This window comes from Podarcis erhardii (genome assembly GCF_964252035.2).
Source record: "Podarcis erhardii genome assembly, chromosome: 9".
Taxonomy (NCBI): domain Eukaryota; kingdom Metazoa; phylum Chordata; class Lepidosauria; order Squamata; family Lacertidae; genus Podarcis; species Podarcis erhardii.
In genome coordinates this window covers 71,415,099-71,439,475 of record NC_138512.1, presented here as the reverse complement: position 1 = coordinate 71,439,475, position 24,377 = coordinate 71,415,099, and the positions used below count along the sequence as shown (strand labels likewise).

The window sequence follows — 24,377 nt, the reverse complement described above, 5'->3', positions numbered from 1 at the left end:
AATATTATATGCTTAAGTTCTGATTTTTGGCGGGTGAGTGGATCCTAAGGAAACAAACAGCGCGAGACAGTGGTGGTGGTGCTTCTATAAGGCTGCAAAACCAGAAGATTAGCCAGCAGGGAGGGAGAGCTAAAGGAAATCATTGAAGAGCATTAGAAAGTGCAAACACATCCACCGTGCGGGGTCAGAAATATACCATGCCATAAATGGGCTGGATTGATTTGGAGGGTTAGAAAGAGAGAAAGAGAGAGCTAGTGACGGATCTGTTAGCAGCTGGATAAAAGCAAATTAAAAAAAGTGGAGCCACAAAAGGAGGGAAGAAAGAAAAAAAAGCAAAAAACCCAAAACCAACGAACTTACAAGAGATACTTTTAAAAGCCAACCAAATATATATATATATTACATGCTGTGTAAGAAAAGACTGGCTTAAAGAAACAACATGTAGATATAAGAGGGGAAAAGAAAACATCTACGGAACAAGGGTTTTTTTTTTTTCTTTTAAAAAAATCAATGTTGTAAGTATATATAGATATATAAACCTATATCTATATATCGCTATATAGCTGCTTTTTGGAGGTGCAACTGAGACTGAAGCAGGCATGCAAGGTGTTAGTTCTACTCACTGTCGGAAGGTTTGCTATCACTTAGGAAAGGTTCCTGTTCCATGATGTCCATTGGAATTTTAATACTTGGGACTTTTTCTGAGTAAGGGCAGTCGGACTGTGGAAGAAACGTGCACAAAATTTCTTAGAATGCTTCCATCTCGCCCGTGCGCTCTCTCGCTCTCTCTTGCCATTCCCCACAGATTTATCCAGGGCGTACCAGCCCAGCTCTGGCATTTCAGGGATTCCTTACCAACTTGCTATTGCTTTTTTAACTGTGGCATCAAGTTCGGCAACAGCTCCACCTGTTGGCAGTTAAGGAAATAACCGCGCAATGCACTTCAGCGCACTTTACTGCTGTCCAGTTTACGAAGGTTGTTTGAATGATACTGCAGAACTTTTAGGCCAATAGGCATTTCTTTTTTATTTTGTTGTTTATCCTCATTATCCTTCTGCTCCTCCAAGCAGCTCATGGTCATCAAGTGCTACAACTGCTAATTTGACAGAAGTAATATGCCTCCAGAAGGGTCTTCATCACAGCTCCAGAAGTAGTCTACTAAACTCAGGAAACAGAATGGGGTTGGACTCCAGACTCCATCTCTGCAGTATAAGGTGGGTGTGTTTGTGGATCGGCTGAAAGCTACACCTCAATTGGTAGGTCCTTATAGGTTTTGATGACCATAATTGAACCAGAGAAAGCACAAATCACATGAGACATTTTGCACTCGTTTTATGAAAAGCATGGGAGCCCTAGCTGGCAACAAGTCTGAGCAGGAAGCCAATCCATCACTATGAGGGTGAGCCATCAAGATCAAAGGCATAGAAGAACAGGCAAGAATGGCCAATAAACCCTAACGACTGAATTAGAAAAGCCAAGTGATGGTGCCACATTTTCTCTTGAAGTCAATGAAGGCAGACTTACAAATATGTTAAGTGCACAAACACTGCCCCCTATTAATAAATAAATGGACCACTGCCTCTTAATTAACAATGCAAAATCTCTGAGTCACCGTGTTTGACGGTGCAGCCAATCCTAAAGATCGGAGTGGTCAAGAGGTATTCATGCTTCCAGGGATGTCACAACAATTCAGTTAGCACCTGGGAGCTGTGGCACCTGAAACTAGCTGGCTTCATGACAGCTGGGCTCAGGAATTATTACAGTGGGGAAATGGAGAGAAGTTGTGTGAGAGAGACAGCTGAGCACTGATGCAATTATCCTAATGCTTCTGGAAGCCAGAAACCAGCCTTCGCCAACTGGAACCAGTAAGCTAGCCTTCGCCAAAGTTATGCACTCAATGTAAGCTGGCTAGGTCTGATGGGGGCTATAGTAAGGAGAGCACCAGGATGGCAAAGGCTGCTGTAAGCAATGCTTTTGTTGCTCCCCAACTGTCTTACACTTTTACACACACACACACACACACACACACACACACACAGAGACACACACTTCCTCCTTTATTCAATTTACTGCTTTCTGAAGCTAGTCAGTATGGAGCTTCCTGGAAAGTTACACGCCTCAGCTGTGTCACACACACCTAGTGGCCAATAAAGACCTTCCTTAGTCCAGGTTCTGCCCCATGGGCTGCCAAGTTGCCGACTTCCAGAACAGAGCCTCATAGGAGCAGCCCTTAAAGGTCTTCTGAAGTTTCCATCTGCCTTAACAACATGTGGAAATGGCGGCGGTGGCCTAGGGAGTCTTTGTAATGTGGAAGAACAGCTGAAGGCACATGAGTATAAAAAAAAAACAAAAACCCAACACAATTCAACACATTGCAAGGCACAAAGTTGGGTTAGCATGCCCGTCTGTCAGTCAGGCTCAAATACCTGGAATCAAAAGATCATCGAAAGCCACCCTACAGGCAGACACTTTTCTTGTTGCTGTTTTTAAAGTGAGATCACCAACAACATATACAATGCAGAATGTAATTGAGCAAGTCAGATGCTTTGAAAGCATTACAACAAAAGGAAAAGGAAAAGGAAAGAAAACATCAAAATAATATTCTCACTGTTAGTGTGGATGGCTGCCAAGATTGTGTGGGCCCTGAGATAGGACGATATACTATTCTTATTCTTATCATTATTGTTGTTAAAAACAGAGAATTAACTGAAAAATCAAGACTTGGGAGCATAATAAGCATGAAAAAGGAGAAGGAACTGTCATATATCAACAGACTTTGATAAGGGAGGGGGGAAATAGGTTCTTGAAAATTAACCCTTCTCCCATAACTTGGGAAAGGCAAGACTTGAAAGTAAGGCTTTGGGTTGTTTCTCATGAACATATTGCCCAAATTTGCTGGGGACATATTCATATGGACAAACGTAATGTGTGATCAAAGCTGCTGATAGCAGGAATTCCTTTGACTGTTGAGACTGAAGAAAATTCAGCTGCATTCATAAGAAAGCTTTGCCAGCCATCTCTCTCATCTCCTGGACTCGTGTTAGAACCAGCCACCCGAGAAGGTTACCAAGGGCTGTCAGGATTCACAACTGCATTGTTGGGCAATATCACTTTTGAAAAGAGCTGGAAATACAGGAGACAGGAACCCCAGTGGGTTCAGTGCCAGACCAGGCAGGTGATGAGGCAATTATCCCAGAGCAAAAAAAAAAAAGACATTTGAAGAACTTCTATAGGTGGGTGCAAAGAGACAGACTGGGTGCCTTTGTGCGTTGTGATCCCAATGTAGCCAGACAAATATGAGGTCACTTTCATGTTTGGCTGGATGCACAAAATTGTCAGAGGGAGAAATTCCACGGGCTATTGGTGTATGCACAGCTAAAGATTACAGAAGCTTCCTTTTCAAAGTTTGCCATTAGATGTGATGATCCTGCGCTGTCAGCCAAATGCAGAAGTAACTACGCATTACTGGCTGAGTGGGACCACCACGACTGAGTTTGCTCAGCGTTGTGTAGCAGAGGGATGGTTCGGAGAATTGCGAGGGCAACAGAGCTGTTCCGCCTGGCCTTTGGTTTGGACTCAGTCTGACCCTTATGTTTCCCTCCCTTTATGGTTTTGATCTATGGGCTACTTTTAAAATGAGGCTGCATTTTAAACTGCATTTTAACCTGTATTTAAAATTGTTTCCCCCCCCCAATTATGTTTTTACTGTAAGTTTACTGGTGTTAGCCTCCCTGAGCCGCTCTGGCCAAGGTATAAATATATTATTATTATTATTATTATTATTATTATTATTATTATTATTATTATTAAAAGGTGCATTCTGCAATTTGACGAAGTATTTCCTCTTATTTTGCTAGTATTAGAGAGAGGCTAGCATGAGCCATACAAGACACTCGTTTGGCTTCCCCACAACCATCAGACCAACATCCTCCTCTTTTTTGAAAACTTTGGCAGGCATTGCCCACTTCAATATTGAGTTCAGCACCTGCTGCAGAACTGTGAAATACACACAGCCCTGTGTATTAGGCGTATCAGCCTCTGTCTCTAGCATCAGACATAGCCAAGAACCTGTGATTTCATAGCTGATGTGGCATGAAGATAGTTATGTATGTAATCCAAACCTGAAGAGCTGTCACAAGTTAGCCAGGATAAAAAACTTTTTTTAAAAAAATGTTAACAATGGTGAAAATGGCCTTACATCTTCATTGTCACTGTCCAGGCTGCCTTTCTTTTTCTTCTTTTTCTTCTCGTCCTCTTTCTTCTTCTTGTCCTTTTCTGGAATGACGTCGTCAAGGAAACTGAGGTCGTGCTGGGAGAAGAGGTAGTCCATCGCCTTTCTGACTGCCACGAGCGCCAGGATCTATCAGGACAGAAGCCAGCACTCCCTTACTGACGTGCAACATCTCCCCCACCTTTTTGGCACCAAAGCTTACCTTCTTTGCCTCACCTGATCCAACGCAGGGCTCCTCCCTCAGCCTCCGGGCTGGTAAAAAAAGGGTTAACAATATTTGAAACCTGAGCGGCCGCTGCAGTCAACCCGACTTGAAATCAATCGGAAGTTCTGCCACTCAGATTCCAGGTTTCAATTTCTCGAGTCACCCGCAGGTTGGAAATAAATGGTACAATATTCAGAGACCATGATGTCAAGTGCAACTTGTAAACTCTGCAACAGGCAGAGCTGCAAAATTGCACTGCCTTTATTGGAGATGTTCAGGAGAATAAGATAGGATATATATATAAAAAAAAGAATGGCAAGCACAAGGATTTCCTAGCCTCACTTTGTAATTTGCAGCAAAGGGACCCAAACATAATTTGCATGGCCGCTGCAGCCTAAGGGACGACTACCTCGGAGTACTCTCATACCAAAAACAAGTCTGGCAAGAGATATTCTACACATGGATAGCTTTTAGCTGAGACCTGTAAACTTGCCGCATTGTATAGCTGTGCGGCATATTGTATAGATCTGTGGCTTTGAGGAATACAGTGGTGCCTCGCAAAACGAAATTAATCCGTTCCGTGAGGCTCTTCGTATAGCGGTTTTTTCATCTTGCGAAGCAAGCCCATTGACAGCTTAGCGGATTAGCGCTATTAGCGGTTTAGCGGCTTTTAGTGGATCAGCTGATAAGCGGCTTTTAGCGGATCAGCTGATAAGAGGCTTAGGGCTTAGGAAAAGGGGGGGAGGGAAAAAAACCCGCAGGAACTCGCAAGACATTTTCGTCTTGCGAAGCAAGCCCATAGGGAAATTCGTTTTGCGAAGCGCCTCCAAAACGGAAAACCCTTTCGTCTAGCGGGTTTTCCGTCTTGCGAGGCGTTCGTCTTGCGAGGCACCACTGTATCCACCAGGAAGCGGGGAGAGGTGGGGATGCAAGCCTCTGTTTATCTTACATACAGACAGCATAGAGGCAGCAGAAAGTAAGGGGCATGGTGGTTCCCCTATCTGGAAATCATTATTTATTATTTTATTGAATGTCTACACCGCCCTTCATCCAAGGATTACAGGGAGGTTCACAATATAAAAACACAAAAATACATGACATAGCGACAAATAAAAACGATCGCCCATGATACACCAGAGTTTAAAATTCCACAAGATGGTCTATTAACCTGAGCATTGTCTTTAGAGGAAGTGGGGTGGTTGGGGAAGGGAGAAATAACCAGCAGGAGTGATACTTTCAAAACTGAAATGTGAACATGGGCCCAAAAATGTAGACACTCCTTGATGCAAAGTGATGCACATTAGAACAAGAACAAAAGCCCTAATGACTGCACATAACTGAATTTGCCACAATTACTCAAGGATACAGTGGTACCTTGGTTTACAAACTTAATCCATTCCGAAGTCTGTTCTTAAACCAAAGCATTCTTAAACCAAGGTGTGCTTTCCCATAGCACTCCATTTACAAATGGAACACATTCAACAGGAAGCGGAACATGTTCTGCTTCCAAGGCAAAGTTCACAAACCAAAACACCTACTTCCGGGTTTGCAGCGTTTTTAATCCATAGTTCATAAACTAAGCTGTTCTTAAACCAAGGTACCACTGTAGTGTGAAAATGTCCACTCAGTGAAGGTCAATTTTTCTGCCCCCCACTCCTTCCCCTACCCCTGTATTGTTGCCCTGAGGAAACCACCCAGTACTCAAGGAAAGAAGAAACAGAAGGAACTAGTAAAACTTTCCCATATTACCAAAACTCTAGCCTACAACTACCAGGCTTCCTCAACTTGAAAAAAAATCTCGCTGCTATTATGCCTGATCAGATAATGGGGAAAAAAAAAACCTGAAATATCCACACAAATTAAAGCTACAAGTTATTAGCCACTGACTCCTGAAAGGTATAGAATCCAACTGCAAGAGGACACCTCTCTTTTTGCAAAATACGAAAATCAGAGACTTCTCAGTGGAAGACTGGTCCAGGATATGTATAAACTATGAAGAAGTGATGAATAAACAAGGCAAAACAAAGAACGTTGGCCATCTTACCAGCATACCTCATTATTTCATATCCACCCATCCTTCCTTTCAAACATCCTTTGAAAACCTCTACAACATGAGGGTTCCCCTCCCCCTTTTAATCAATCAGCATTTACACAGGTGAGTTTTGTGGGTTGTTGTTTTTTTTAAGGAAAAAGAAAGGCTTGTTCTCTATCTTACACTGCATTATTAAACTTAAAGGTAAAGGAAAAGAGCCCCCTGACCATTAGGTCCAGTCATGGCCGACTCTGGGGTTGCGGCGCTCATCTCGCTTTACTGGCCGAGGGAGTCAGCGTACAGCTTCTGGGTCATGTGGCCAGCATGACTAAGCCGCTTCTGGCGAACCAGAGCAGTGCACGGAAATGCCGTTTACCTTCCCGCCGGAGCAGTACCTATTTATCTACTTGCACTTTGACGTGCTTTCGAACTGCTAGGTTGGCAGGAGCAGGGACCGAGCAATGGGAGCTCACCCCGTCGCGGCGATTCAAACCGCCGACCTTCTGATCGGCAAGTCCTAGGCTCTGTGGTTTAACCCACAGCGCCACCCATGTCCCTTATTCAACTTACTTTTCAGCAAAATAAATATGTTCAAATTGTTTCCATCTTTGGACAGGGAAGGAGTAAGGTTGTGGAACTGTGTCACTGATCAGCAAGGCAAGTCAGGAGGCGCTAGAAGGAAGGATGGGTGCAACAGGTGGCAGTCACGATCGCGCCAACCTACCATGACTGGGAATATGATAGCAGCCACTGTAGACTTCAAGATCCAAAGGAGAGCCAGACACACCACCTGGAGGAAAGTGAAGAGGTGGACCCGGCGAAGGGGGACATGGCGCAGGTAGATGAAGTCAGGCTGGTGCTTCAGAGGCATCAAGAGCAGCTTCAGGCGGTCCATGAACTGGGGTGGAGAAAGGAGGAGGAGGAGGAGGAGGAGGAGGAGGAGAGTTCAGCAGGGTGGTGCTGGCATGCGCCAATGCAGAAAAAGCAAACAGTAGGTTTAGTTTTGCTTCTAGCACCCAACTGGTGAGTCAGCAAGGCTTTGGTACTGCTTTAAAGCTCAAAAGAGATGGGAGCTGCAGGATCATTTCCTCAAACACACAAGCGCCATCGTGCAGATTTACTGCAGTGACAGGAGGGTTTCCCCAGTGGTCAGCCTGAGCCTTCTGGTGGTTCCCTCACTGCGAGAAGTGAAGTTACAGGGAACCAGGCAGAGGGCCCTCTCAGTACTGGCGCCTGCCCTGTGGAACGCCCTCCCAGCAGATGTCAATAAACAACTATTTTACTTTTAAAAGACAACTGAAGGTGGCCCTGTTTAGGGAAGTTTTTAATGTCTGATGCTGTATTGTTTTTAATATTCAGTTGGAAGCCGCCCAGAGTGGCTGGGGAAACCCAGCCAGATGGGTAGGGTATAAAAAATAAATTATTATTATTATTATTATTATTATTATTATTATTATTATTATACATTCGCTTGGAAATAAACCAAGCTAATTCTCAGTGGGAAAATAATAATAACCTGGGTTAGGGTTGTATACAATGTTGGTCCTACCTGGAATAGGTCTATTGAGATTAATGGTCACAACTAACTTATGTCCATTCATTGCAAAGGGTCTGCTCTAACTCTCGAAATTTCCAAGCCAAGCCAACTTGGGAAGTCCCACACTTCCTCCCTCCTTCCCAGACACGCTGGCTATCAACCCCTCACCCCAGCTTCATCAGCCCCCTAATGCCCCATCCCTGTACCTCTTTTCCATTTATCCCAGTCATTCATGCCCAACAGAAGTGTGATTCAAGGCAAAGGGGATGTTTGAGATCATAGTGTTGAAAGGGACCACAAGAGTCATTTAGGTTCACACCCCTGCAATGCAGGTATCTTTTGCCCAAAGTGGGGCTCAAACCCACAACCTCGAGAGCTGCACATTCTACTGACTGAGCTACCCCAGGATCAAGCAAATCTTTTTCAGCTTTGATTTTAATCCGAGTCAAACAAGCGTTAAGAGATTTGTAAAGCTTGCTCCAAATTTGAGGTGGGTTTTCACCTGAACTCAGATGAACTTCACCATCACCGTCACTCCTTTTCAGAGCTCTTAGTCCCATCCCAGCCACCACTGATATGAACGTGCCAGGGCCAGCCCAAGACATTTTGGCAGCTGAGGCAAAACACAAAACGGTGCTGCAAACGCCCACATCCATGCAAGGAGGAAGAGGTGATCTACATTGAGGAGACCAGCAGCACTGTCTATTTCCCAAGAGGCCACCGTAAAGGCACAGCTGAGGAGCGATGCATTCCTTGGAGACTGAATCTGCTGCCCCAGTGGATGCTGCCACCTGAGGCAATTGCCTCACCTTGCCTCATGGGTGTGCCGGCCCTGGAACACGCACACATCGTAGTGAGGCAGGAGGAACCCACCGTGTGCATAATGGAATTGTTGCCACAAGGACGGGACGATCTGCAGCTCAAGTTTTAGCTGATAATGACCTTTGTGTAACTTGAGAACCAGCGAGTGTTTCTGCAGTGTGTTGTTCTAGGAAAAGATGCTCCCTCATCTATTTAGTTAGCTTGTATGCCTATGCTGAGAACCAACCTCCCCTCCTCGGTCCTCCTCACTTTCCTCCACTTGAGTGATGGCCTCAGTAAAGGCCTAAGCTCAGGCAAGAATTAACAATAAACTATTTGTCCTCTGGCAGCGCCCTGGCCCGCTGCCCACATCTGGCTGACTCTGAAGCCAGATTAATCTCAATCCAGTGAATGAAACCAAGGCCCAAATAAATCTCTAGGGGAGGACACAAAACATGCACTCCTTTTTCTATTAAGCACAGAAGAGCAATGCAATTAACAAGGTGCCAGAAAGTTAACAGAAACATGACCAGCTTTTCCTGGTGCCAGTTCCAAGATGCTAGGCTCTCCGAGGCAAAGAGCTTTCGTGCAGCGTTTTCTCAAGCGACAAGACAATCATTTTTAAAAGTGGCCGAGGTTTCAAGATTTGCCAAGTTTTATGAACTGTGAGCTTCCCATGAGCTTATGCCAACTCAGCCACATCAACTCAAGCCTCTTCATAAATTGGAGGGAGGCGGTCTCATTTTAGGGGCAAGGCTAAAATTCATCATACAGCTACAGAGCAGGTCCCTATGACAATTGGACCTGCTGGTATAAAACCGCATTCTACAGTTAGATTCCCTTGAATTAGGTGGCAGATGAAGATTTCGTGGCCCCATCCGCATGACACATTTAAAGCAATTTCATACCACTTTAAGGAGCGAATGCCTTCCTGCTACCACAGGGTATAATGTTGATTTAAATGTACAATACAGATGAAGTCTGTGTTCAGAAGGTTTTTCCTGAAGTGTGACCCAGTCATATCATGGAATTTTAACTATGCATCTATAGAAATGTTCTTACTGTCTGTTTGTTTTAAAGTTGGTAGAAATGGTTTTGTTTTTAAGAGTCGTTTTTTCTGCATTTGATCTCATTTTATCTTACTGTGCACTATATCCGTAACTTCAGGCTGTGAAGCAGTTTACACATTTGCAAAATAAGGAAGTACACAGATTTCTCGGCCACTACGTTCCAAAACCAGGAGTTCTCAGTTGTGCTGTTTTTCCTCCAGAGATAAATGATTAGAACTGCAAACCAATTATTTATGTTGCTTTCTATAGAGTTCAGAGGGAAACATAGGGGGCCAGTAAAAGACCCCAGTATAAGAATGTGGGTCAGTAAGAGTCCTCTGTCAAGGGGTATTAAACCCACCCACGCCATGCTTGGTTGGTTGGACAGCTCTGCTTGCTTTCCCTGAAACCCTTCACCCTGCTGAAATTAACAGGCTTAGCTTTGAAGCCAATTCTTTTTTTAAAAAAACCATTAATAATACAAGTATTGTTTTAATTAATAAAGCATGTATCGTTTCAGGGTAGGGCTGGATTTAGGTTTGATGAGGCCCTAAGCTACTGAAGGTAATGAGGCCCTTTATATGTCCAGCTGTCCTTTGCCAACAACAAATTGTCACTGTTTTTTGTGTTGAATATGCTATATGGTAATTTATGGACCTAATAGGTATCTAAAGCCATTTGCACATGTTGCCCTGCAACCAGTCCGTGCAGAATGTAGGCACCCTATATATAGAAATGAGGAAACCCGTGATATTTTAGGGAGCAGGTGAGGCCCATGACTTACACCATAGGAACCTACACAACACAAAACACTGTTGCTGCATGTAGGTTTTATTCTATTTGTTTTTTATCTTATATTTCGGAAATGTACATCCAGTGGTTTTTTTCCTTTACATTTTTTGGGACCCCTAAGAGAGTGGGGCCCTAAGCTATAGTTTATTTAGCTTATACGTAAATCCGGCACAGGGGAATGGTATAACTCTGACCACAGTCCTGTATGTTTGTGTGTGTCTGATACACATACTGGTCAATTTTCTGCATGCCTTTCTGAATGAGAAAGAGATGGAAGACGAGAGAGCAGGAGACGATGTTAATCAAAATAAACAGAGTTCCAGAAGAGGAAACATATTGGCACGCAGCTGGAAGATGGCAACAATGGGGTCTCCCGCACCTTATTGGCCAAATGACTAATTGAGCCATGTGCTTTATTCTCAGGAGCTGAATGACCTACTTCAGATGTGTGAGAATGAGGAGGCTGGTTAATGTTTACCATCTCTCCCGACAAGGGACTTCTATAACGTGCACCCCACCAGTCGTAAGACCTTGTGTTGCCAAGGAGAAAGCTTACCTGAACGCCATTAAGGGAAGCGACGCCCATATATAGAAACACGCCATACAGCACAGGCATGGGAATAAACTAAAAGTGGGGGAGAGGGGAAAAAAAACATGAAGTATGCAATTCCGATCACAATTCAAAGTGTTGGTGCTGACTTCTAAAGGCCTAAATGGCCTCGGTCCAGTATACCTGAAGGAGTGTCTCCACCCCCATCATTCAGCCCGGACACTGAGATCCAGCACCGAGGGCCTTCTGGCGGTTCCCTCATTGCGAGAAGTGAGGTTACAGGGAACCAGACAGAGGGCCTTCCCTGTGCAACGCCCTCCCAGCAGATGTCAAGGCAATAAACAACTATTATACTTTTAAAAGACAACTGAAGGGCGGCCCTGTTTAGGGAAGTTTTTAATGTCTGATGCTGTATTGTTTTTAATATTCGGTTGGAAGCCGCCCAGAGTAGCTGGGGAAACCCAGCCAGATGGGCAGGGTATAAAATTATTATTATTATTATTATTATTATTATTATTATTATTATTACCCAAAAGAAGCAGCAGCAACTATGTCAAAGGATATGCAGAGCACAATTGCTAACTGCAGTAACAGCCACGAGCCACTATATGGCAGGCAGTGCTTACTCAATTACCTTCCTGAACTACTTTATATTCTCCTGCTTCTAGATATTGTGTTCACTTTTAAGCACCTCCGGTGCACAGCAGAGTAAGAAAGAAAGAAAAAAGCACAGGAACTTTAAGGAATCAGTGCGTTCCCTATTGCTTTAATAACCTCTTAGAGATCTGATCTGCAGGAGGATGCAACAACACATGATCCCAGTGTGTTGAGGAAAGAATGCTCTTTACTATAATCACAGTGAAGTCAACATGACCAACTGCACGGTCAAGAGTGAAAAGCCCTGGGGGCTTCTCTATGTGCTCAGGATGGAGGGGGGAAAGACATGATCCAAATGTCTCAGGATTACTTCAGAATGCAAGGTTGGGAACGCATGTTTAAATGCCCGGGTGGCATGACAAACAGTGAGTGAATTGGCGGAGGTACCGCAACTTGCATACGAGACAATTTGAAATTCACCCCCTGGGGAGCACCTCGGCAGCCACAACTAAACTCCGACCTGGTTTCTTATGACCTTGAAAGAACTTCCTAAGCTGCTCATCTTCAGAAATTCCTGTCTGGCTTGGCCTGATCTGAGCTCTAACTGGCCTCTCTCGTTTCTTCCCCGTCCCAACTCTGCAAGTAGTTTTACTGCTAGGTGCATAGACAAAGAAGACTCTCCAGTTGCTATTTCTGCTCGAATGTCCTGAGGGCATATTTATTTTTAAAAAGGAGGTATTAAATCACTTTTTGAATTTTCCCACAATGGCATCATCCTGGAACGCTTCGTGCTTTCTCTAATTTTTCTGTTTTAAAAAAGAAAACGCTCCGTTTTCTAGAGCAGGAGATGTCAGCCAACACAGGAAGGGAGGCCTAAGTGCATGGAAAACAATGAAACTGAGCCTCCATGTACAGAGGCACTGTACAGCAAAAAGCTCTTCCCACCATGCCTTGCGTTATTGCTTCACTGATCCATCGTCAGATTTCGTGGCTATTTTTTATGCTTCAGGGTTTGGTTACAAATGATTATATAGACCCATGCACTGGTATGCTATTCTACCTCATCTGTTAATGAACAACCCAGAAGCTGGAGGGCTGGTTGAAAAAGTTCTCTCTTTTTTTAATTAAAAAAGGAATAAAAGAATTAAAGAGGATACAGGCTGTGCACTCTTGCCCTTGCCTTCTTGGTCAAGCAGGAAAAACAACATTTAAGATGCTGCACCTCTTTTTTAAAGACACAGAATGCTCCTCACACTTTGCCCTGATCTGCTCTTCGTACTCAATATGCTATTCCTACCCAAGGTTGCAAACAGCACTAACTGCTTTATAGCGAGTCAAGCCATTTGTTCAGCTGGTGGGTCACAGCCTGACTTAAGGCGAACTGCAGCAGCAGTTTTGCTACTCTGTCATTGTTTTGGGGCTCAGTTTCATAATTTCAATTGTTCTAATAGTGTTTTATTGTTGTTGTTACCTGCCACGAGCCGTTTGGCTATGAGCACAAAATAATAATGATCTGAGCCTACAAAGCGGAAAGCAATAAAACAAAACAAAACAAAAAATGCCATGCCCAGATTTGAAACGTATAACCCTTGCAAATTCGGGGAAATTCCATAGCAGCACCACCAGGTTAAACCACGAAGGATGGAACTGCATGTTACGAGCAGCTCAGGGCTGCTACCCAAACCAGGAGCCTGCTGTCCACGCCAAGTTCCTCCCTCTATGTCAGGGGTCAGCAACCTTTTTCAGACGTGGGCCGGTCCACTGTCCCTCAGACCATGTGGTGGGCTGGACTATATTTTGGGGAAAAAAATTGAACAAATTCCTATGCCCCACAAATAACACAGAGATGCATTTTAAATAAAAAGGATACATTCTACTCATGTAAAAACACACTGATTCCCGAACCATCCATGGGCTGGATTGAGAAGGCTGTTGGGCCGCATCTGGCCCCCAGGCTTTAGGCTGCCTACCCCTGCTCTATGTTGTATGCAGTACTATAACCCTCACATCCTAGAATCATAGAATGGGGTGGGGGGAGAATTTTTCTATATGCAAGTACAGCTGCTAGAATAGTGATTGTTGCTAGGTGGAAGGCACAAACTATCCCCACAAAGGAGGGATGGCTTTGAAAACTAAATGAATATTTAATTTTGGCAAAATTAACTGCTATAAGAAGAAATCAGTCGAATCAAAAAAAATTTAAAAGGGGTGGAAATGTTTTGATGAATATACGGCAAAATATTACTCACCAAAAAAAGATATGCTAATATGTCTAGATTAAAATGTGAAGCACTGGATGGAAGAAAAATTAGTAAGGAAAGATAATAAGAATATATAGATGATTTGAGAAGACTATAGAATGCAAAGATTATTGTAAATTGTATAATGTGGAGGAAATCAAGTGGGGGCGGGGGGAAGTGGGAGGAAGGAGAAAAGAATAATATGATGGATTGAGGAAATATAAATGTAAATGTATGGGGAAGAAATGGTGTTGGCTTTGGTACATTTGTAATGCAATATGTGAAAACCGATAGATAGATAGATAGATAGAGAGAGAGAGAGAGAGAGAGAGAGAGAGAGAGAGATAGGGGTGGAAAGGAACATGAGGGTTTTCTAATGCAGCGATGAATGAATCTTTTGCGCCTGCGATGAATGAATCTTTTGCGCCTGCGATGAATGAATCTTTTGCGCCATGTGGGGTTCAAACCCATGACCCTGTGATTAAGAGCCTCATGCTCTACTGACTGAGCTATCCACAGTGGCCAACCAGATGGTTCTACTACGGGTTTCCCTTGATGTGGAACAAGGGTGGAGACCTGCGTAGCATGACATAGCATGAGGACAAGGAGGAATAATTTGCAAAACATTGTGGGCTGGGCAGTGCTATTTTTGGTAAATGGCTTGTTCTTCACAAGACATGTAGTTCCACCATCCTGGTAGGGGATTTTCAAGTGAAAGGTGCATTGTGCTTTTCAAATTTAGGGAGGCACATTCCCTGCAAGTGTTGTGGCAACTCTTCAATAGTTTGCCAAAAACACTTTTGCCCTAAAACGTTCTTGCCTGTCCTCTGTATGACTTTGCTCCCGAGAAACATTATTACTCTACAAAGGCAATGACATTTTGAAATTCTTCTTTTACAGTAATTTATTACAGCTCCTTAAATGTGTTAGAAAAATCCTTCCAACTGTTTATGGCAGACTTAGTAGCTTTCTCAAAACAGACACACATAGCTCAGCGTTGGGTGGAGGGTGAAGCAGAGGCAAAAACGTTGAGCAATCATTTACCTTCAGAATGGGAGCCATGAAGACTGAAATGCCCGTCAGAATGAACACAATCACTCCTGTCACTCTCTGCTCCCTGGAATAAAAGCCAGCAATTATCAGACCAGTTCCTATTAGAAGTTTTTCACCGTCATCCGAAGATAGCGAATTGCCACGAAGAACTATTATATACACAACTGACTGGAGGGCCTTTTATCTCTTCATTTCTTTGGGCTGCACTACTAAGCTAGGTTCCCTCCTACTCTCTGTGTAAGACTCAGATTATGGGCCCTGCTCCCTGAAGAGTGCCACTCTTCTCTAGTTGCCCAATGTCAGGGCCGGCCCTGCTGGCATACCTGACTCCCAGGAACTTGGGTTGCTCCCCAGGTGCAGACGTCTCCGTCTCCATCTTCAAGCTGTCAATGTGCGCGATGGAGATCACCGTAGCAGCAACGTACCAGGGAAGGCCCATGAAGGAACATATAATCATCAGCACAGCGACCAAGAACAGATCCAGGTGATAGCCAGCACCTTTCTGCAAAGAGGAAAGAAGAGGAACAGTGGTAGGGTGCTTGCTGCATGTGGTGGGAAGCCTTGCTAGAAGAGGCACAGAATCATTACAGGATTCACCCTGTTTGCTAACTTAATAATCTTTGAAACAGCTGGATGAGTGCTCCAGAAATGGCTCTATGCAGTGGAGAAGCACATGCAAACAAGGAAAGGGGCTTATTTTTTTATCTGAAAAGTTGCAAGTAAAGGTTCCTGGGCAGGCAGGGTGGAGGACAGCCCAGGTATGTTTAGTTTAGAGAAGAGGAAATTAAAGGAGAGACAAGAGAGATATTTGAAGGGGTGGGTGCCATGCCTGAAGGAACGGAGCAGAATTGTTCTCTGTTGCTGCAGAAGGCAGGGGGTAGAATCAATGGGTGGAAATCACAGGGAATCAGATTTTAGCTTAACTTTAGGAGAGGCATCTTAGGAGTAAGAGATGTTTGACAATAGAACAGACGGCCTCAGAGGTGTTGGTATTTAAGCAGAGCCAGAGCTGAGTGTGCTGTAGGGTTATCCTTTACTGCAGATCTGCACTGAGTTTTGCTCCAGAGAAAGGCAAGTGCTCAACACAGGCCACCACCTGATATCTCAGTGCAAACAGAAAGCAACCTATGGAAAGCAATCATTGTTTATGGCACGGTCAAATTGGATTGTAACCCATGTATATGGTTATGTTTGGCCTCAAGAGCCACCTTTAGCTAAATCCATATCTCATCTTACCCACCCACCAGTTTAGATGCGTAACAGTTGTCAAGACTGCACAATGGCTGGCTTGCTGAAGGAACCTAAAAGCCAGGGTTGTGAAACTGCGTTTTTTTGGTAAGGCAAACATTATAGGTGTGACTCACTCAGCTGCAAAAGCACAAGGAACTCGGAACCTATTAAACAAATTACAGAGCACACCTGGTTCCCACAGAGGAGGTAAACACTGAGGTGGTACTTGGGTCCAGGCTCTGCATTTCAAACTGCAGATTTGAACTCTTCCTTCTGATGGAACTGGTCTTTCACATACAGTCATACCTCGGGTTGAAGTTGCTTTGGGATGTGTATTTTTGGGTTGCGCTCCACGGCAACCCAGAAGTAACAGAGCGCATTACTTCCGGGTTTCGTCGCTCGCGCATGTGCAGAAGCAGCGAATCGCGACCTGCGGACACGGGTTGCATTTGCCTCAGGATGCGAACAGGGCTTCGGAACGGATCCCGTTCGCATCCATAGGTACCACTGTAGAGGGAATTTTGGGGGCAGGATGGAGCACCACAAGGGCCTCCACCTACAGTATGAAGAAGAGTTTGGATTTGATATCCCGCTTTATCACTACCCAAAGGAGTCTCAAAGCAGCTAACATTCTCCTTTCCCTTCCTCCCCCACAACAAACACTCTGTGAGGTGAGTGGGGCTGAGAGACTTCAGAGAAGTGTGACTAGTCCAAGGTCACCCAGCAGCTGCATGTGGAGGAGCAGGGAAGCGAACCCGGTTCACCAGATTACGAGTCTACTGCTCTTAACCACTACACCACACTGGCTATTTTATGAAGTACAATATAGCCCAGAAAGGAAGATCTGCCATCTCAGTGACAATTGGGTCCTTGTTTATCTTTCAGCAAATCCTCCCCTCTTGACTGCATCCTCTTCCTTGTTACTGATATGCACTTTAACAGGAAGCTACTTCTGCGTTCTGGGACGCGGGTGGCGCTGTGGGTAAAACCTCAGTGCCTAGGACTTTCCGATCGTCAGGTCGGCGGTTCGAATCCCCGCGGCGGGGTGCTCTCCCGTTGCTCGGTCCCAGCGCCTGCCAACCTAGCAGTTCGAAAGCACCCCCCGGTGCAAGTAGATAAATAGGGACCGCTTACTAGCGGGAAGGTAAACAGCATTTCCGTGTGCTGCGCTGGCTCGCCAGATGCAGCTTGTCATGCTGGCCACGTGACCCGGAAGTGTCTGCGGACAGCGCTGGCCCCCGGCCTCTTAAGTGAGATGGGCGCACAACCCGAGAGTCGGACACGACTGGCCCGTACGGGCAGGGGTACCTTTACCTCTGCCAATGCGAGTAGCCCTGGTGTGTGGCGAACTGAACACTAATTGGAGCCTGGGAACAGACTCCTGGCCTCATCTACCGAAACCCCTGAGGAGCAACCAATCCTGAATTTTGTAGGTTTGTTTGTTCTTCCACGACTGGCAGAGAGTAGTAGGTTCTGTTCTCCCCATTGCCTCCCCACACGTCACATGAGCCTTATAAATCCAGCATCCACGGAGTGGGAGATGGGCCTCGCTAAGAGATGCCGTTATTATCATTTACATAACACCATTAGCGCACATGGCAATGTAGGCTCTTTGGCCTGAGAAATCTAAATCTAAATTCTGACACAAGGAGAAGTCGGGGGAGAGAAAATGAAGGTTAACAGGATGAATGTGCACAAAAGCAGTGGGCTTCAGCCTTGTTTCAATTCCTGGTGATGACTAAGGAACAAAGCTCCATTAACTACAGAGCTTTTCATAGAATCACAGAACTGTAGAGTTGGAAGGGTCCCTTAGGGTCATCTAGCCCAACCCACAGCAATGCAGGAAGCTCAGCCAGATTCAGCTGGGGTCTGAATGGGACGAAGGATAGAGGCAAGAAGCGGTACCACACAGGTGTTTTAAGAATTTTGGGCGTAAGAATGGGTGCAGCAAAGAATGGGTGTGATCCAGTGTTCCCCAAACTGGTGCCTCCAATGTGTTTTGGACTACAGTTCCCATCATCCCTGACTGCTGGCTGGGGCTGATGGGAACTGTAGTCCAAAGAAGCCAGACGGTACTAGATTGTGGGTGGCTTGCATAATCATTTGGCAGAACGGAAGCTCTATGCGCAGCTGGCAGCATATGAATTGGAGTTTCAAAGGCTGTTGAGAGTCTGATTTAAAAATGTGCTCAACTATAATCAAGATATAAGGAAAAGGGGGAATGAATATGATGCCACGGATGGGAACTCCGAGGCCCAAGGTGGCTAACAACCCATTGAAATCAAGCCCTCCTAGCCACTAATAATATGGCCTACTATATGAGCTTGGACAAATGGGGCTCATCTACCTGGGAAGAGAAACCCATCTAGGAAAAGGGAAACTCTGATCCTAAACCTCCACTGCCATGCGGGATATCTTTGGGAGAAGAAAAGGCTAAGGAATAACTCCTACACAAATCCAGAATGGAGTCCCCAAGGCGGTTGGATGGCGCCTTGTCTGCCTCCTTCCGGCAACTCCTGCAGCCAAGCTGGTGCCAAATGTCCTGCTCTGCTTTCCTCTGGACCACATCAGCAAAACCAAGAGGGGGGTCTTGTCGTCTGGGCAGCCCAGGACCTCCACACACACTGCCCAGGCTTGTACCAAGGGCTAATGCAGCGGTTTGACTTCACCTCCAGAGGCACACCCCACGCTGCCCAAATGTTCATTTTGCTTTGGCCAAGTTGAGATGACAAACATTTTTGTTGCCCAGAGTTGTCCCTATGGTCCTAAATAGCAAAAGAGCAGCAGCAGCAGCAGAATAATAGTATCCTGAGCCTTTCTGAGCACAATACACAGCTTGGCACGCAACCGTGTGGCGGAAACAGGAAGATGCATCTGCTGCACCCCCACAGGAACTCAATGCTCTTGCTGAATGTGTGTGTGTGTGTGTGTGTGTGTGTGTGGGTGTGTGTAGTTCAGGTTTAGTTCCAGCTGCTCACCTCACATTTGGGCATGCAGAATTCGAAGGAAACTGCACATAGCTCCCATTATTACCCTCCTTGCAATTGTAAAACAGTGCTATGGAAAGTTTGACAGCTGTTCAAATCCTCCTTTGGTTGCTGCTACAGAAGGTGAAGTAACTACCTCTAGGAGGGGGTACATGACGAACTTTGCTAGCAACCTACAGAGACTGGTGCCCTTCTTCTGCAGCAGATGTGGAACCAGGTCCTATCTAAGCAAGAATCAGCCTCGGCAGAGGTTTGAATAAGAGCCTCCACCCAGCTATATGCAGATGGAAGAAAAATAGTACGCAGACACCGGTATGAGATAAACAAGGAGTAAATGTTCATTGAGAAAGAAACCAAGACCGGTGGAGTCCAAAAACATACTTCCTGGGCAGCATTTCCTGACCTAAAGCCAAAACAAAGGCCATCTTTATTTCTTTAGAAAACATTTTCAACTCCTCTTCTTCGGCGCAAACTAGATATGACAAAAGAAACCGTGTTTGTTTAATTACAAGTTTGCTCCATTCACGTATAAAGCGCCCACGGGGGTGGGATCTGAAATTCATATCAAAAGGGGTTCACAAGTGCAGATAGCTGAATCCTATGACACCTTATTAGTCTATTGCCCCAGGCATTTTTATCCTAGCCCAGTTCACTTCTGGTATCTGAGCTGAGCAGAGACAGAGAAACTTTTTGTACAACAGAAAAACCCCCAACCCTTTTTTACCTATAGCCTGGGTTACCAAAACTACATAATGGTAAGACTAGTGTGAGGTGTATTGAACTAGGCCAGTGTTTCCCAAACTTGGGTCTCCAGCTGCTGTTGGACTACAACTCCCATCATCCCCATCTAGCAGAGATGATGGGAACTGTAGTCCAAAAGCAGGTAGAGGCTCAAGTTTGGGAAACGCTGTACAAGGCCAATGGTAAGGAACCAAGGGCCTTCCTGATGTTGTTGGATTCCAGGTCCCATTAGCTCCAGCCAGCATGGTCAATGGTCAGAGAGGATGTGAGCTGAACTCTAGTCCAGCAACCACTAGAGATACACAACTCTCCCACCCCTGACCTTAAGTACAGCTACGAAGTGACCCTGAAGACCACATTGGAAGTTTTGTTTTTTTTTGACAAAACATTTGAAGACGTCCCTCTGAAACCTTGGAAGGTTAGAAAGTTACCCACCCTAACTTTGTTGGTGAGATTCTTATAATTATACCCATGAGTTCCTGGATTCATCCCTGTTCCAGGCACCAACCTTGAGTTTGTGTTCTTTCCGGTTGACAATAACAGCTGTGATCTGCTGGTCCATGAAGATAAGGATGGTCACCAGCAATGCAGGGATGGCTGCTGCCAGATACACCCACCAGGGATTCTCGCCAAATGGCGGGACGATCCAGCCTCTGTGGGGGCTTGTTGGCTTCGGGGAAAAGGAGATGAAGACGACCATTAGAGAGACATAGCAAAAAACGTATCTGGACCAAATGAGCACTTTGCTAGATCACTGGAACACCAAGTTCCTAGAGAAAAATGCAGGACCTTCAGGGACCATAACAAAAAAAATAAATCCCAACCAGCAGGGGCGTAGTCTCACTTCTTTGTGGCACCTTATTAATTTGCAAAACGTTCTGAGCTGCCAGCGTTAATGGTTGGCAAAGAGCATAAAATCAACAACAGAATTACATCCACAGAGCAAATATAAAACCAACCACCCATCAGTAGTTCAGTAAACCATCAACGGAACACCTTGGCGAACAGATGAGTTTTAAGAAGGCACCTGCCAATACTGAAGGTCTGATGTTCCTTGGGAGCATATTCCAAAGGATAGGTGCCACCAAACTAAAGGCCCTTGTCTTAGAGGACATAGAATGGATCTTGGGAGAATAAGGAGCCACAAAGTGTCTCTCCAAAGTATTGACGTGACCAGGCAGGGTAGTCAAGTGTTATAACCCGGCCCCATGTTGTTCAGGGCTTTAGTTCAAGAACTTAACCTTGGCTTGGCAGCATATTGGGAGTGAGTGCAATTCTTGCGGCCTTCAACAGCCTTGCTGCAGCTCAGAGAAGAGGGCAGAAAGAGCCAACAGGGTTGGCGAGGGAAGCTCAGAAACCCACAAAGCAGAAAATAGTGGCAGCACTGGCTGCTCTCAGGGACGCTTCATACACTTCTGTAGTGTAGTAGCCAGTTTCATGTAGCTGTAATGCCTGCCAGAGGGAACCAGGTGGGAGAGTCAGGTCGTGCTAGTTTCCCACATTAGTGCTGTATATTAGGGTTGCCATATTTCAGTAAGTGCAAATCTGGACACAAAGGTTATTTTATTTGGCCAAAGCTGTTGAGCGTTTTCGGCAAAATCGCCCCAAAAAGACGTTTTTGAGCTATTTTTTTTAAAAAAAGAAAAACAACACTGGTCAGTGAGAAAGAGGAGGATTGGTTGGAGAAGATATTGAATCATTTGGGTAGGTTTGAACAATTTGAGGCAATTAAAATGTTAAAAGTTCAATAAACCTTGTGGAGGGAGGAGTGTTAATGTATATAGAAGTGCACATATGGTTGATTTGAATATGTTATTATTGAATATTATTGAATAGGTATATTATTGAATAGGTATACCCAATGTATCAGCCGCCTGGGGGGTTTCACTGTTTGTGTTTTGGTGGTTGACAAAAAATAAAATATTTTTAAAAAGAGAAAAAGAAAAACAACAATGCCAACATGGGTTGCCATATGTCCGGATTTTGCCAATTTCCAACCGGATACTGCTTCCGACAGGAGTATTCTGGGTACGTCCAGGAAATTCCAGACGTATGGCAACCATATGATGTGCCCATCCCACGCAGTACCCGGGTGCATTACATTACATCATGGGGAGTGGGCAATGGAGAAGCAGCACCCACAACACAAAGGGACATGTTCACTATGTCAACACATAACAGTTTCTTGCCTTCTTTTATGGGAGCTGAGGATGGAATGATTGACTTACCTTGAATTCGCTTGGCACAAGGAGTTTTGGTGTGTCCACACCTACCAGAGCATCAATTCCACAGAAAATGAAGATGGAAAGGATGATGGCGAAGTCGCTGATCAACTTCCTTGCCTGGAAAAAACACAGGTGTTGATTGCGGTGGCTGTTTATGTATTATATGTATTATTTATTATATTCTGTTGTTATTCTTATTTGAACTTCCTAGCTGCTTGTTACACACACACACACACACAAAAAAGATCTCCAAGCAACTTACAACATATTTAAAAGCATTGGCTTAAGTAAAAAAATACATCGCAATAGTAACACACTTACGCAAAATAGATGTAATTCATTCAAAATATGCATAGCAATCTCCTGCCCGGCAACACACATAATAACAGGAACAGAAAGGTGCATTAGCACAACTAACAGCAGGCAACATCATCGTAGTCTGTGTAACTGCTCTTCATCCCATAGGGTCAAAGGGGCAGTGCACAGAATAACCAGTCAAAACACAAAGCTCTAACCCAAAATATGGACATTAAAATTATTTTAAAAATTAAAACGATAAAATAACATTCAGTAGGAAGACATTCCATCCTTAGTTAAAAAGTAGTACCAGGCTACTGTGAACAACTATTTCATTTTACTTCGGCTGCCACTTAAATAAGGCACTGCCCAGTGAGTGTTTGATGGACACAGAAGGAAAAAGCAAAGAAGCACACAATGAAATCAGTGTTCAGAAAAATGCTTCTGGAGAATACCATCAGCTGGTTCTCCAGTAACGAATGGACCAGAGAGGCAGGTGAAAGGAATGCTGACAATGACAGAACCCTTTGCAAATATACTCCCTGACCTCTGGACTGTCTTATGTGGATTCTGCTCTCAGGCAAGTGTTCCTTGCAGACTCCTAGCCCCTGCTCATTCAGCAATGAGACTTGGACGGGGCTATGACAGACATGCCAAGATACTTACGGTGGTTGGGAAATAACGGCTGGTCTTGAACTTCTTCAGGGCCATCGAGCAGGTATAGGTGCCCAAGAAAAGCATGCAGGACATGAGTGTGATGTCGGGAACGTATTTGCAATTGTTGCCGAAGAGGACTCCCCCGTATTTCAAGCACTCCTTCTTTCCCAGAGATGACCAGTCGATCGTGCCATTGTGCTGCAAACCAACAACAGAGATGGCATCTGTTAACTAATTAAGAGAAGCTTACTTTCCTGGTATGCCCCACGGAGGACCTTAAGATCCATAAATAGCAACACCCTAGAGGTCCCGGGCCCTAAGGAAGTTAGATTAGCCTCAACCAGAGCCAGGGCCTTTTCAAAACTGGTTCCGCCCTGGTGGAACGCTCTGCCTCATGAGACCAGGGCCCTGCAGGATCAGAGTTGTTCCGCCTGGCCTTTGGCTTGGAATCAACTTGATTCCCTCCCCCTCTTTCTTTTTTCCTTTCTCCTCCTGTGAAGAGGCTGCATCTTAATGTTTTAATGTTGTATTTTAATCTTGTTTTTAAGTTGTATTTTAATCAACTTGTTTTTATTATTGGTTGTTAGCCGCCCTGAGCCCGGTCTTGGTCAGGGAGGGCAGGGTATAAATAAAAATTATTATTATTATTATTATTATTATTATTATTATTATTATTATTATTACAGCAATCCACTGTTGCTTTCTCAATCCACAAAAGGCATGTCACAAAGCTGGGTGAAATTCAAATAAGCACCCAGATGAGGATGAGACCCTCCCCCAAGGTGCTAAATTGCAAAGGTGCTAAGTTTCCTGCAGTGCTGACAGTGAGGACGACAGAAATTCAGGGAAGACCAGTGGCCACTGGGAGACCAACAGCAGGCAAAGCCAGAATCAATGATAGAATGGACCAATTCTGGTTTTGCTTCCATCCTCCTCCCTGCTGCATTCTACAATGAAAACACTGGGACCACACTGAAATGATACTAAGTAAGGAGGTAGAGCTTGGTGGAATAGCCTCCCCTGGACTAATCTGTCACGCAGGAGTTTTGGCTGTGTGAACCAAGACTTTATTTTGTCTTGGGGTACATCAATTTGAGAAGCTGAGCACAACACAGTAAGTGGGCACGGGCAGCATCTTTAGGTTTGCCATCGT

General features: G+C 44.7%; 1 protein-coding gene across 7 annotated transcripts in view; it reads right to left on the bottom strand.

The window, feature by feature from the left end:
* SLC4A4 (solute carrier family 4 member 4) overlaps positions 1-24,377 on the bottom strand; it is a 195,245-nt gene that overhangs the window by 7,372 nt on the left and 163,496 nt on the right. For 4 of the 7 annotated variants that reach the window (XM_081876690.1, XM_081876687.1, XM_081876689.1 and 1 more), the window contains 8 exons: positions 23,234-23,422; positions 22,274-22,387; positions 20,554-20,715; positions 15,411-15,589; positions 15,079-15,151; positions 11,204-11,272; positions 7,193-7,366; positions 4,199-4,360 (listed from right to left, as the gene is read on the bottom strand). In XM_081876690.1, the coding sequence (XP_081732816.1) occupies positions 4,199-4,360; positions 7,193-7,366; positions 11,204-11,272; positions 15,079-15,151; positions 15,411-15,589; positions 20,554-20,715; positions 22,274-22,387; positions 23,234-23,422 (1,122 nt within the window). Of the gene's footprint in view, positions 1-623; positions 721-4,198; positions 4,361-7,192; positions 7,367-11,203; positions 11,273-15,078; positions 15,152-15,410; positions 15,590-20,553; positions 20,716-22,273; positions 22,388-23,233; positions 23,423-24,377 lie in introns of all 7 variants that reach the window. The other 3 variants (XM_081876692.1, XM_081876688.1, XM_081876693.1) reach the window with 1 other exon arrangement.